A 12,785-nucleotide genomic window follows, 5' to 3' on the forward strand; every position below is an offset into this window, starting at 1 on the left:
ATGTTATTTTATCGTGTTCTATGCTTTTGATGCTTTTGTATACTGCCTTTTATCTTGAGCCGGGGGTCTATCGAAAACAACATATCTATTTCTTTAGAGGTAGTGGTATGAATTGCGTACACTTTACCCTCCCCAGGCCCTACTATGTGGGAATATACTGGGTTTGTTGTTATTGTTGAAAGATACATAATTAACTTACAATACATTTTTTTGATTTTGGGTCTGTTGAGATACATAATTAGCTCTTTGATACATCTAATGGAGATACATAATTGGTTGAGATTTTTGTATTTATTTTGTAAGAGTGGGGATTTGCGTAAATATGATAAAGTTAAGGTGTATATTTATTTTATTTTTCCTTTTATTTAAGTGTGTTGCTTTCGGCGGGCCTAGAAGCATATTGGGCCAATCATGGACCGATTCCGAGGCCCAACAATATTGAGGAGGCCCATTTAACATATCTTTCTTGAAGAAGAAGACTGGCAAATATCGGCAACGAAAAGGAGAGAATATAAAGCTTTCCGATTGTACAAGCTTACTTATACAGATCGACTACGATACACACACAAAATCTCCGTCGACGATGGCAACTCCGATGGCCGAGGACAGCAACTTCGAAGATGACCAGCTCCATTCTATGTCCACTGAAGATATTATTAGGGCTTCACGCCTTCTTGACAACGAAATTCGTATCATAAAGGTACCGATCTCTCTTATTTTGCCCTATTCGCACTTATTTTTTGTGTTTGTTGAATGTTTTTGTTGCGTATTTTTGTCTCAATTGACTTGAATGATGGATTATAGGAAGAGCTACAGAGGACGAATCTAGAGCTGGAATCATTCAAGGAGAAGATAAAGGAGAATCAAGAGAAAATTAAGCTCAATAAGCAACTTCCTTACTTGGTCGGCAACATTGTTGAGGTCAGTAATTAGGTTTTCTGAGAATGAGTAATTTTCTTGTTTTTGACGCCTAGTTTTAGAAAGTGATATTTAAAAAAAAAAAAAAAAAAAAAAAGAAGAAGATTGTCGTTTTGAGTAAAATTAAGCTCAATAAGCAACTCCCTTACTTTCTTGGTAATATTGTTCAGGTGAGTAGTTAGGTTTTCCTCAATGAGTATTTCTCTTGCTTTGACGCTTATATTTAACCAAGTTACTCAAAGGAACCGCTCCTTTGGTGATGATATCCTCAAGTATAATTGAATGGTTAACTCGGTTCTTGCTCCTAGCCTCTTTATAAGTTGTTTTGAATAACCTCTTGAGCTGCGGCAAAGAATTTGGAGGTTCACAACTTTTAGGATGTGTTTCGTATCCTGACCTCATATATATTCTCTTTGACACGGACTTTCGATGAACTAACATTCTATGTATGCTTATATTGTTGTTGATTGTATTCAAGGCAATTTCTTGTTCAATTAATTGAAGAGTTCCTGTAGATAATCAATTGAAGTGTCAATTTAAGTTTAAAACTGCATTTTTGTGAGGGGATAGATGGCAAAATATGTTTCTCTAGGCCATCCTCTTATTTGCTTTTTCTTTTAAAAAAACTGAAGGGAGAGAGAAAATAGGAGGATGATCAAGAGAAATGTGAATTGGGCAGGACAAAGGAGAATGACCATTACCCTTTCTTCAGTGCTTTAATTTGTTTTTCAGTAGATTCAAATGTGCATTTTTAACACATTGAACTGTGAGGATGCAAATTTTGACTTTCTTGTGTTTTCGTTTTGGGGTATTTGAAACATGGGTTTATGGAAGTGTAGTAGTAGGGAAGTTTAGCGTTGAGTAACTCATTTATTTCCGATCTTTTTTCAGATTTTGGAAATGAATCCAGAGGAAGAAGCTGAGGAAGATGGTGCAAACATTGATCTTGACTCACAAAGGAAGGGCAAGTGTGTTGTACTGAAAACATCCACGCGCCAGGTAAGGTGTCAAATCATAGGATTACATTATTTGCTTCTAGGTGTATAATTAATGATCTTGTGCTTTATCCTTCTACCATAGCTTCTTTAGGTTATACTTCGTTTAGATTCTAAAGTTCCTTTTGTAATTGAATTCTCTTCTATTGCCATTGTAGACAATTTTCTTGCCCGTTGTTGGTCTTGTTGATCCTGACACTTTAAAACCTGGTGATCTGGTTGGAGTAAACAAAGACAGTTATTTGATACTGGATACCTTGCCGTCTGAATATGATTCCCGGGTGAAGGCAATGGAGGTTGATGAAAAGCCAACTGAAGACTACAATGATATTGGAGGTTTGGAGAAACAGATTCAAGAACTTGTCGAGGCAATTGTGCTGCCTATGACACACAAAGAGCGGTTCCAGAAATTAGGCATTCGTCCTCCAAAGGGAGTCCTTTTATATGGACCTCCTGGAACTGGGAAAACCCTGATGGCCAGAGCCTGTGCTGCACAAACAAATGCTACTTTTCTTAAGCTAGCGGGACCTCAGCTTGTGCAGGTAGATCATCTTCAGCTTTTGAATCCTATTTGTGTTTATTTGTATTAGATTTGTGTGAAATTGAACTCTCTTTGGCCCTAAGTTGGGAGTCTATTTTTCCCTCTTTTCATTGTTCTTGGCAATTCTGACTAGAGCTGCTGCAAAGTACACTTGTGTTTCTTAAAGTACATATATTGAAATTTTAATAAGCTAGATGGCCTCTCCTTGAATTTGTCTGAAACTGGAGGATTAATCTTGCGAAACTGACAAAAATGTCCTTTATATCTGGGGTTAGGTCTAAAATCATCCTTTATATTTACCACTGAGCCTGGTTAGTCCCTTTGGTCTCTGTTTAGTTTAAAACAAACAGCTTTAACAGACCCAGAGCTAGTAGTCTTCAAAAGAGAAATTTTAGTTCTTGTTTTTAACTTATGATTGTGTAATTACTTGGTGCATAGTTGTTTATTATATTATAGTTTGGCTTTCAAACGTTAGCAAAACTACTGCATGGAAATTTTACAATTTTGTTAAGTTGCAATTTTAAGTAATTGACTCAAATATGCTGCTGATCAATGCTTGTACCAACTTTAGATGTTCATTGGAGATGGAGCAAAACTTGTTCGTGATGCTTTCCAGCTGGCAAAAGAGAAATCACCATGCATAATTTTCATTGATGAGATTGATGCTATAGGCACAAAGCGTTTTGATAGGTACACTATATATTTGTTTTCCTTTCCTCATATATGTACTGCCTGCCCATAACATCCTCGTCTTGGCAAGCATACTGGCTAAGGAGTAGCCTGTACAAAAAAGGAATTGAACACTATTAGCCTCCCCGTAGATGTGTGTGCTGATTCTTCTCTTGCCACGTAATGTTATTCTCTTGCAGTGAAGTTAGTGGGGATCGAGAGGTCCAGCGTACTATGTTGGAGTTACTTAATCAGCTCGATGGTTTTAGCAGCGACGATCGGATTAAGGTTCTTTTCTACTTGAAACTTTTTAATATACATTTTTTTCCTTGCTTGTGATTCAGGTATTGAGCACGATATTCCTTTCCAAAAAATTTTCCTTGTAGTTTGTTTCTTGATTTTAGTTGCACATAACTGCAAAAGCTAAACCAAAGTAATCTTCTGTATTCTGGTTTTCTACATTTTCATGAATTGTTTTGGTTTCTTTCCTTCACTTCAGGTGATAGCAGCAACAAACAGAGCTGATATTTTGGATCCTGCTCTGATGCGATCTGGTCGATTGGATCGTAAGATTGAGTTCCCCCACCCCACAGAGGAAGCCAGGGCTCGGATCTTGCAGGTGGGTAGTCCACCAAACATATATCATTTCATTTCATCCCCTTGCCTTGTGAACATGAAATGAGTTCTTGAGTTTTTGCTTTAACATTTGTGGTTTCTTTGGTGGAACTGCAGATCCATTCCAGAAAGATGAATGTTAACCCAGATGTTAACTTTGAAGAATTGGCTCGATCGACAGATGATTTTAATGGGGCACAATTGAAAGCTGTATGTGTTGAGGCAGGCATGCTAGCACTCCGTCGTGATGCCACTGAGGTCTCTATTCTCTCTCCACTTTGTGTGCGCCCAAATATGTGCATGATGTGCCAGAAGCTCTGACTATGATCTTTATGATGTTTGACTTAAGTATGGCAGCATATTGTGTTAGGGGGGCTTAAAAAGCTCAAGTGGTTTAATTCTTTGATTATACCAGAAGCCTAAGAAATTTTAATTCATGATTTAGAAAAGTAGTATAAGAATTGACAAGAATACTAGGAAACTTCAATTGATCTTTTGCTAATTTTTTCCCTCATTGCAACTTGAAAAAACGGACCGCTCTGAACTAAATCGTTTTGATGGTCGGTTTAGGTATATATTTATCTCTAATAGTGTAGTGTTCAACATTTGAACTTTAAACATTGTTTGCTGCTGCACATTTGAGTGTTTGCAGTTTGAACTGTTATTGACCAAAAATTGATCCTATGTCATTGTTCAGGTATATCACTCACTTATATGTTTGCTGCAAACATGTATCATTGTTATATATATTTGCTGGCTTGCTGACATTGTTGGCTGGTGCACATTCGACTGTTTGCTCTTTGAACTGTTATTAACCCAAAAATTGATCCTATATCATTGCTTAGGAATTTCTCTCATATATATGTCTGCACTCTGCAGCAAACTTACATCATTGTTATAGGATATATGTTTGCTGACTTGTTGCGCATTTTGCTGTCTGAAGTCTCTTAATGTTTGACTTGGTGTTCATTTTATTCCATTCATTCGCAGCGAAAAAAATGTTTTAGAAATACCAAACCGAATTTGATAAATCTGAACCGAACTAATTCGGTTCGGTGCATACTTTTCTATAACTGAAAACCGAATCGAAGTTCAATAAAATCGAACTGGGTCGAACGCCCACCCCTATTCCTAACAATGATGAGGTTTAGACTTTTACTTTGGTTTGATCAATAATTTGGATTATGTTTGTAATCCTAATTAAATTGAACTGGCCTGTCATTTCTGCCCTTTTTGCAGTTTAGTGATAATTAATACGGGTGATCTGTACTTCGTGACCAAAAAAATGTGATGATCTCTAGTATCATTTTTATGGTTGGCAAGCTGGATAGCACTAATTCCGTCTCTACACTCTTGCAGGTAACGCATGAAGACTTCAATGAAGGTATCATTCAAGTTCAAGCGAAGAAGAAAGCCAGCTTAAACTACTATGCATAAGCTTATTGTAGGTGCCCACTTCAAGCAGCTTTTAGCTTTTCAAAGTTGAACATGGCTACTGCATGCTACCTTTTCAATATTCAGCTTCTTTCTTTCTGGCCTGGGAGGGGGTAGGGATAGAAGCTTTGCACATTAGCCTCTGTGCAACACTTGCTTGTTGTGATTTCTGATATCAAAAAGGTGTCTGATGGTATGTTGATCTCTTTTTGAATTTGTTCTTCCTGCTGTGTAACTAATGACCTAGAGTAGCCTTTAGCTATATTGGCTACAGAGATTTGTTAATTGGAACTTATCTTTAGTTACCCGAAGTAAGTTCCGTCATTCGATCTTGTACGTGCTTGTGATTAGGGATGACTAGTTTCAGCAGCAACCTCGTAGAGTAGCTGCAGTCTTAAGAGGTTTGTTGTGTTGTGGCACACCTGAACCTTGATGAACCAAATTGTTCCAGGATCAGAGATGACTTAACCTCTGTAGGAGACTGGTTCTGGACTGCGCAAAAACCAAACGAGCCATTAACTCTTTGTTTTTTCCCTAATTAGTGCAATGTTACTAATTATTGTTTAAAGTGGTGCAATAATAAGCCAAAACATTGTCATGTCAGATGGAATTTCAATTCAGAAGAAAAGAAAAGAACTATACCGATATTAGATTTCAAATACTCCCACCATTTCATTTTAGTTGCCCTCTTTTTAAAAATATTTCTTTATTGATCAAGAGAATTTTAATATGTTTTTTCCAACAATATCTTTATTATTAAATGACTAAACAAGTTGTATATATTTAAATTTATATTTTCAAAGCATAGTTAATAAGATTAATTTAGTAAAATAGACTCATAATAAATATTTTTCTTAATGAATGTGTCAAATTTATAAAGGGGAAGTAATTTCAACATAGAATAATTCAAATAAAATCGCACAAACTAACATGCTGTGATATAACTCCCCAATAATTCCTACTCATATGCTGCCGTTTCGTTTTTGATTCCATATGCTATACTCTTTGGGTTTTATTAATTTGGATCCGTGTTGAAAAGTTCAATTTCAAATTTGAGGATAAAATATTCTCTTTGAGAGATTAACTTCATATTCCCAAGGTCGAAGCCAAAAAGTTGATTAAAACTAAAAGAATATTTATCATTGTACCCTAAATTTTGATTAAAAATAAAAGAATATTTATCATTATTACCTAATTTTTAGTGATCTACTTCTAAATAGTACTTCGTTCGTTTCATTTTACTCGTCTCAATTTGACATTGCGCATTGATTAAGAAAAATAATTAATAACATGGCAATTTTATCATAGTATTTCTATTAAATGATGTTTACATTTTAATTTGAAGATAAAAGAATTAATACTAAAGGTAAAAAGGGAAAAAAATTGTCTTGTCTTGATTAATGAAAAATGATAAATAAAATAAGAAATTAAATTAGAAAATTTGGGACGAATAGAATGGGACGGATACTTTTTGGAGAAGGAATCAAATTGCGCTTGTTCCATCTAAAATTATTCTTAAACGTAAAGAAAAAAGGGCTTTTCAAGAACAAATATGGTTTTCAAAGGAAACATATATTCCAATTGCAGTTCCATATCCGACTAAGTATTTTAATCTTCAACTAAGTAATATTTTCTAACCTTTAATTAAGCAATGTGTGTAATTTTAATTTCTGGCTTATGAATCTCATTAAATTAAATTAAATTAAATTAAATTAAATTAAATTAAATAATAACTATTAATAAGACACTCTAAACATAGCACACACAAATTTTTATTTACATGTGTTAGTTGTTTGAACAATAAATAGTTAATCAAAGATTAAAGATATTTTATTAATAGTTATCATTTCATTTAATTTGATGAGAATCAAGAATCAAAATAGAGTCCATTATTTAATTGAAGGTTAAAAATAATTAATCAAATATCACAAAAATTAAAATTAAAATTACACGATAACTCATGGACTCAAAACATCATTCCCCCTATGTTCCTGACATTTCCAGAATTACACAAAAGAAACATACTAATTATAGTTATAATTTTGTCCAACACCCGATTCTACAAACATTCAAAGAGTAAACAAGTGGATGAATATTTAACTTTGGCATGGCCATACAAAAATATTAGTAATATTTTTTTATATTTCAATATATGTGATATATATATTTTAAAAATATGATTATTTATAATTTTAAATTTTCTTTCTATATAAAATGAAAAAAAATCATAAATTCATAACTTTTAAAAGAAATTAAAGCACAAAATTTAAAAGAAAATCTCTTTTTTCCTTAAATTTAGTCAACATAAATTGAGACCAGTGTAGTACATATTTTAGTTGTGAAAGCAGCGTAAAATGACATAAGCTTCTTTTGGGACATAGTGCGGATGACTGGCGGCGGCACTCAGAAAGAACCCTACTGAAATTGGGATCGGCAAATGGCAAAAACGTAATTTCGGTATTCAAGTCGGTTTATTTCGGTAAATTTACCCCGTCCCCACACGCATAGAGCAGAATCCCGTAGTGCTCCAGCTATAAAGACCCCGTACACCGCCCTAACTCCTCCCTCTCGACCCTTCACTGGACCGTCTTTTTGTTCCTCTCTCTTCTTATCGACATCCTTTTGTTAGAGAGAGAGAGAAAGCAATAAAAAGACTAATTTGCCATCATGTTGGTTTATCAAGATCTTATCTCCGGTACTCTCTTCTGTCCTTGTTCTAGTTTCTGTCAATCTATCTTGTTATGTTTTGTATTTAAAATTTTTGGTAAGGAATTTGTAACCTTGAAGTTAGATTTATTTTGTTTTAGCAATATGTGGTGACTCTTGTTGGATGATAGGCGCAATTTTGTATGGATTAGCAACTGTTAATAAGATCTGGTTGATTAGACTCGGATTATACTCGCTATGTGGTCTGCCTTTGCTGTCTCTTTTGTTGTTGGAGAATTTAGGAAGTAGATCTAATAATCTGGATCTTATTTTTATATGATGTAATAATCCGAGATTTAAGTGTGTATTAGTAATTTTTGTGTTATCCGTAAACTTCTGATCTTGGTTTCTTTTTTAGTTTGAGTAGACTTGTGCCTCATGTAATTTAGTTAAATCCCAGTTCGATGTATCTGTTTGAGTGCAAATTTATGTAACAAACATAAAAGGATATGTTTACAAGCCCTGAGGTTCTATAATTCAAGACTAATAAATGTTTTTGACTTTTTATTCTTTAAATGATGTAATCCGGATTTAAGAGTCGTATGTGAGTAATTTGGATAAGAGAAGTCTTATCTTGGTGGCTTCTAGTTAGGTAAATCCTAGTTCTATGTATATGTTTAGTGCAAATTTATGTAACGAACATGAAAAGATATGTTTTTGCAAGCCTAAAGTTCTGGAATTCCATGAACAATTTTATGCCTTGAAGTATATCTGAGTTACAGTAATAATGAAGTGAAAAGTGTACACCTGCTTTTTTTTGTGGTTTAATCATTATTCTTCTGCGTTTTTTGTATAGATTGGCTATCCATTCAAGTATTTGTTTGTAACGGTGTTTGGAACAAAGTGTTGTGGTTTTACTTTGCTTTTGTGCACTCTCGATGGGTTTTCTTGTATATAAACTATTGTATTGGCTAGATAAGCTATGCAACTGATGCTGGTTCCTAAATTTTATTCAATATAATAGGAATTTGAGCACAAAATAAGTCATGTGATGGGGAAATAATATTTTAGCTGGACTTGGAATAAAACGAAAAAAAAAAAGGAAAAAAAAAAAGGCTACTTATGTGTGGTCTTATGACTTATCTTTTACCTAGTTTTTAATTATTGGAAAATATCATTACATTTTTATGGTGCCGATGCAACTGCAGATTCCTATTTGTCTCCCCAATTTATATTTCTGTGCATGTATGCTTTTTCTGTTATGCAAACATTAAAAGGACATTCAGCGTGTAGGATTTTAAAATTGTCATTTATGTCTCCTTCATGGTATGTTGCTGTTCTGGAAACTGAGACTCTTCAAAAAATAATTATTGCAGGTGATGAGCTGCTCTCAGACTCATTTCCCTACAAGGAACTCGAGAATGGAGTTCTTTGGGAGGTTCAAGGGAAGGTAGGCTCTCCAGTTAATTATTGCCCCAAATGTTTTCTTATGTTAGCAACCAAATTTTTGGGGACCATCTATTTCAAGTAAAAAGGAATAATGTGGTGTGTCTGTTAATTACAGTGGGTTGTTCAAGGTGCTGTTGATGTAAACATTGGGGCAAATCCTTCTGCTGAGGGTTGCGATGAAGATGAAGGTGTGGATGATCAAGCTGTTAAGGTTGTTGATATTGTTGACACTTTTAGACTTCAGGTTTGTATACATTTTATGTTAACTTTAGTCCATTTTGGTATACCTGTTAATTGTATGTGAATAAGAAGTGATTTGCCATTTGCAGGAGCAACCTTCTTTTGACAAGAAGGGGTTTGTTGGATACATCAAGAAATACATCAAGAACCTGACACCCAAGCTAGAAGGAGAAGCACAAGATTTATTTAAAAAGAACATTGAATCAGCAACTAAGTTCCTCATGTCAAGGCTCAAGGACCTTCAATTGTATGTCCATTTTGACACTCCTCTTTTCAGTTTATGACATTGTTGGAGCTAATTCTAACTGAAGTTGTATTCTTTTTGTTTTCTCGCTCACATCATTTGTTCCTTGAAATAGAACCTTATGCCTGTGTGTTTGTGGTGACAGCTTTCTTGGTGAGAGCATGCATGACGACGGTGCCCTGGTGTTTGCGTACTACAAGGATGGCGCAACTGATCCTACCTTTTTGTACATTGCACCTGGCTTGAAGGAGGTCAAGTGCTAGTTGTCTGGTGGAGAGTGCTTATGTTGGGAGTTTTGCATTGGAGATTTTGTTTCATGTAGTTTTAAGGTCTGGTCCTTTTTGCTTATTTATGTCTGTTTTTCTGAGCTTTGGGTTATTTGTAATGGATCTGTATTATTACTTTATGACCTAGAATAGCCTTGAGCTATATTGGCATTTGTCTTTGGGACCAGAGCTACCGAATGAAGATCTATTATTTAATCTTCTGCGTGCTTGTGATTGGGGTGGCTTCGTTGCAGCTTGTAGATTACCACCTGCCGTCTCTTGGCATTTGTTTGTTTGTGGTTCGGGAAATATTCTGCTGGGGTTCATCTCGTTCTCTCGCGTACGTCCAGCATCTATTGAAATTTTCTCAGAAAAGATACCAATTTATGAGCTTCATCCATGTGCATAAAAGTACTGGGAGGAAGAATTGTTGCTGGATCTTGCAACGAACAAACATTGGTCTGACTTTATTGCAAAGTGTTGCATTAAACATAGGGAGTCTATATAATACTTATTTAAATCTTCTAACCCTAGATAGGGTTGAGTTGAGGGGGACTCTCTTGGAATCTAAAGCTATTATGAGGCGAAGAAGAAGGGTGCAGTGACACACCCCTCATTTGAGGGTTTTGTGGGCTTGTCACTCGGCTAGCATTCAATATATATATATTGATATAGTCCATACTTGTTGATTATTAGAAACTAATATTAGCTTCCTTGGGAAATTGAGGTTTTCTTTATTGACAGAGAGGAAGTTATAATTTATTGAGGTTTTTTTTATTGACACAGAGGAAGTTATAATTTATTAATTTATGAGACACTGGAAAGGTACAAGAGTCCTCAACGAGGCAACTCCAATTTATTAATTTATGAGACACTGGAAAGGTATAAGAGTCCTCAACAAGGCAACTCCATCTCCCTTTTAGGATGAATGAATCGGTAATTCGGGAGCACAATACGTCATGTATCTATACAAATTTAAACCAAGGCACAAGGTCAAAACTAAAGCACCAACTAACAATTATACAAAAACCAAGGTACAAGGTCAAAACTAAAGCACCAACTAACAATTCTTCGTTCAACTTGTGAACGAGTACCAACATCGCTAGCCCTAGAAATACATCTTTTCCTTCAAAATATCATACGCGGTGTGCATGAAGTGGGTAAAGGTATAGAAATACGTGGTGCAGGATAGCGGTAGAGCATAATATGCACCATCGAATTCCAAAAGGTGACGCAAGGCTGCTGCAACCATCACAGGAGTGACTTCAATCATAAATTTCGCCTTCGCACCAATTAACCGAAAATGCGACATCTCGCGATGCCAATAAAGAAAGTACAATGCAACCACATGAAAAATGAAGACACCATCACTATGCTACGAATTGGAGAGCCATGTCGAGGAAGAATATCACCCATCTGGCTGCCGGATTTGAGAAAGAGGTGGCCGCCGGCTGAAATTGAGGTATGTAAGGTCAAATCCTCTTTCACTGTTAAGGCTGGACCACATATTTATTTTCTCCAACATCGTAAGTGACAATGAAACAGTTGCTTTTAATTTACGCAAAATGGCTCGATGGACCCTTATACTATGTCCGTTTTGTAATGTGGATTCTCATACTTACATATTTGTCATCTGAGTCCTTAAAACCACTAAAAATCAATATTTTAAACATTTAAATATTAAAAAAATAAAAAGTTTAAATTGAAAATTAAAAAATAAATAAAAATTAAAATGAGGTTAAAGTTTCCATCTTCTCCCTCCATCTCTCCGCTCTCTCTTCTTCATCTCTCCACTGCCGCACCACACCGCTACCGGTGTAACAACAATCTATCAACAACTTCTTTCATGGTTAAAGCTTGTGGGTTACTGAATTTCCACATGAACAACAACGACAACTTCAATTTTCCTCAATCAACAACAACAACTTCCATCCGAACAAGCTGAATTAGTGGCTGGACGGGAAATTTCAATTTTCTCCAATGAACAATAACAACTTCCATGGTTAAAGCTTGTGGGTTACTGAATTTCCACCTGAACAACAACGACAACTTCAATTTTCCCCAATGAACAACAACAACTTCCATTCGAACAAGCTGAATTAGTGGTTGGACGGGAAATTTTAATTTTCTCCAATGAACAACAACAACTTCCATGGTTAAAGCTTGTGGGATACTGAATTTCCACCTGAACAAAAACGACAACTTCAATTTTCCACCTGATTCCTATACTTTTCCTTTTGTTCTTAAAGCTTGTGGGTTACTGAATTTGTTGTTTCTTGGTAAGACCTTTCATTGTCAAGTGTTGAAGTTTGGGTTTTTAGTTGATGTGTTTGTATGTAATAATCTTGTTCATGTGTATAATGTGAACAAGAAAGAAACAAAACTTGGACTAACATACTCCTTTGCAACATTTATGAATGATTGATTTAGCGACGGAAAGAGGGGACGATAATTTGTGAAGAGAGTTGACATCAAACTGTAGTTGAAATTCCGAGGAAGCTTCCCAAATTAAACCCAACTCCTAAGTTTTGGCCTCCATTGCAAAACTTGAAAGCTCGACACAAAAATAAAACTAAATCAAAATTCATTGTTGATTTGTTTTAGGATTAGGGTTTTTTGAGGTAGTACTAAGCTCAAATTTAAGCTTTCATTACTGATTGAATCCGATTTGAGTGGCTAAATTAGAGGACTGCCATTGACGGACCAAGCTTCGGATGCACTAAGGTGTTTGATGAAAGTTGTAGCAGAGATGTTTTTTTAAAAAAAAA

At 35.2% G+C, this 12,785-nt stretch overlaps 2 protein-coding genes across 2 annotated transcripts; both read left to right on the forward strand.

Moving 5' to 3' along the window:
* The first annotated feature begins 397 nt into the window (after positions 1-397).
* On the forward strand, positions 398-5,496 carry LOC107839622 (26S proteasome regulatory subunit 6A homolog). Its single transcript, XM_016683196.2, has 9 exons — positions 398-700; positions 805-921; positions 1,810-1,917; positions 2,072-2,455; positions 3,026-3,144; positions 3,324-3,411; positions 3,623-3,742; positions 3,856-3,996; positions 5,098-5,496. Exons 1-9 carry the CDS (start codon positions 584-586, stop codon positions 5,173-5,175), a joined length of 1,272 nt encoding a protein of 423 aa, XP_016538682.2. The 5' UTR covers positions 398-583; the 3' UTR covers positions 5,176-5,496.
* A 1,998-nt stretch (positions 5,497-7,494) lies between these two features.
* On the forward strand, positions 7,495-10,233 carry LOC107839623 (translationally-controlled tumor protein homolog). The gene is made up of 5 exons (XM_016683197.2): positions 7,495-7,867; positions 9,195-9,268; positions 9,383-9,511; positions 9,597-9,754; positions 9,897-10,233. Exons 1-5 carry the CDS (start codon positions 7,840-7,842, stop codon positions 10,012-10,014), a joined length of 507 nt encoding a protein of 168 aa, XP_016538683.2. The 5' UTR covers positions 7,495-7,839; the 3' UTR covers positions 10,015-10,233.
* Positions 10,234-12,785: the final 2,552 nt, after the last annotated feature.

This window comes from Capsicum annuum, chromosome 8 (genome assembly GCF_002878395.1).
Source record: "Capsicum annuum cultivar UCD-10X-F1 chromosome 8, UCD10Xv1.1, whole genome shotgun sequence".
Classification (NCBI taxonomy): Eukaryota; Viridiplantae; Streptophyta; class Magnoliopsida; order Solanales; family Solanaceae; genus Capsicum; species Capsicum annuum.

Excerpts from the sequence above, each read along its gene's own strand:
- LOC107839622 (XM_016683196.2), top strand. The coding sequence starts at position 584 with ATGGCAACTCCGATGGCCGAGGACAGCAACTTCGAAGATGACCAGCTC. Across the intron at positions 701-804 it reads ACGAAATTCGTATCATAAAG|GAAGAGCTACAGAGGACGAA; the intron begins GTACCGATCTCT and ends GATGGATTATAG. Across the intron at positions 2,456-3,025 it reads CGGGACCTCAGCTTGTGCAG|ATGTTCATTGGAGATGGAGC; the intron begins GTAGATCATCTT and ends TACCAACTTTAG.
- LOC107839623 (XM_016683197.2), top strand. The coding sequence starts at position 7,840 with ATGTTGGTTTATCAAGATCTTATCTCCG. Across the intron at positions 9,269-9,382 it reads TTTGGGAGGTTCAAGGGAAG|TGGGTTGTTCAAGGTGCTGT; the intron begins GTAGGCTCTCCA and ends TGTTAATTACAG. Across the intron at positions 9,512-9,596 it reads TTGACACTTTTAGACTTCAG|GAGCAACCTTCTTTTGACAA; the intron begins GTTTGTATACAT and ends TGCCATTTGCAG.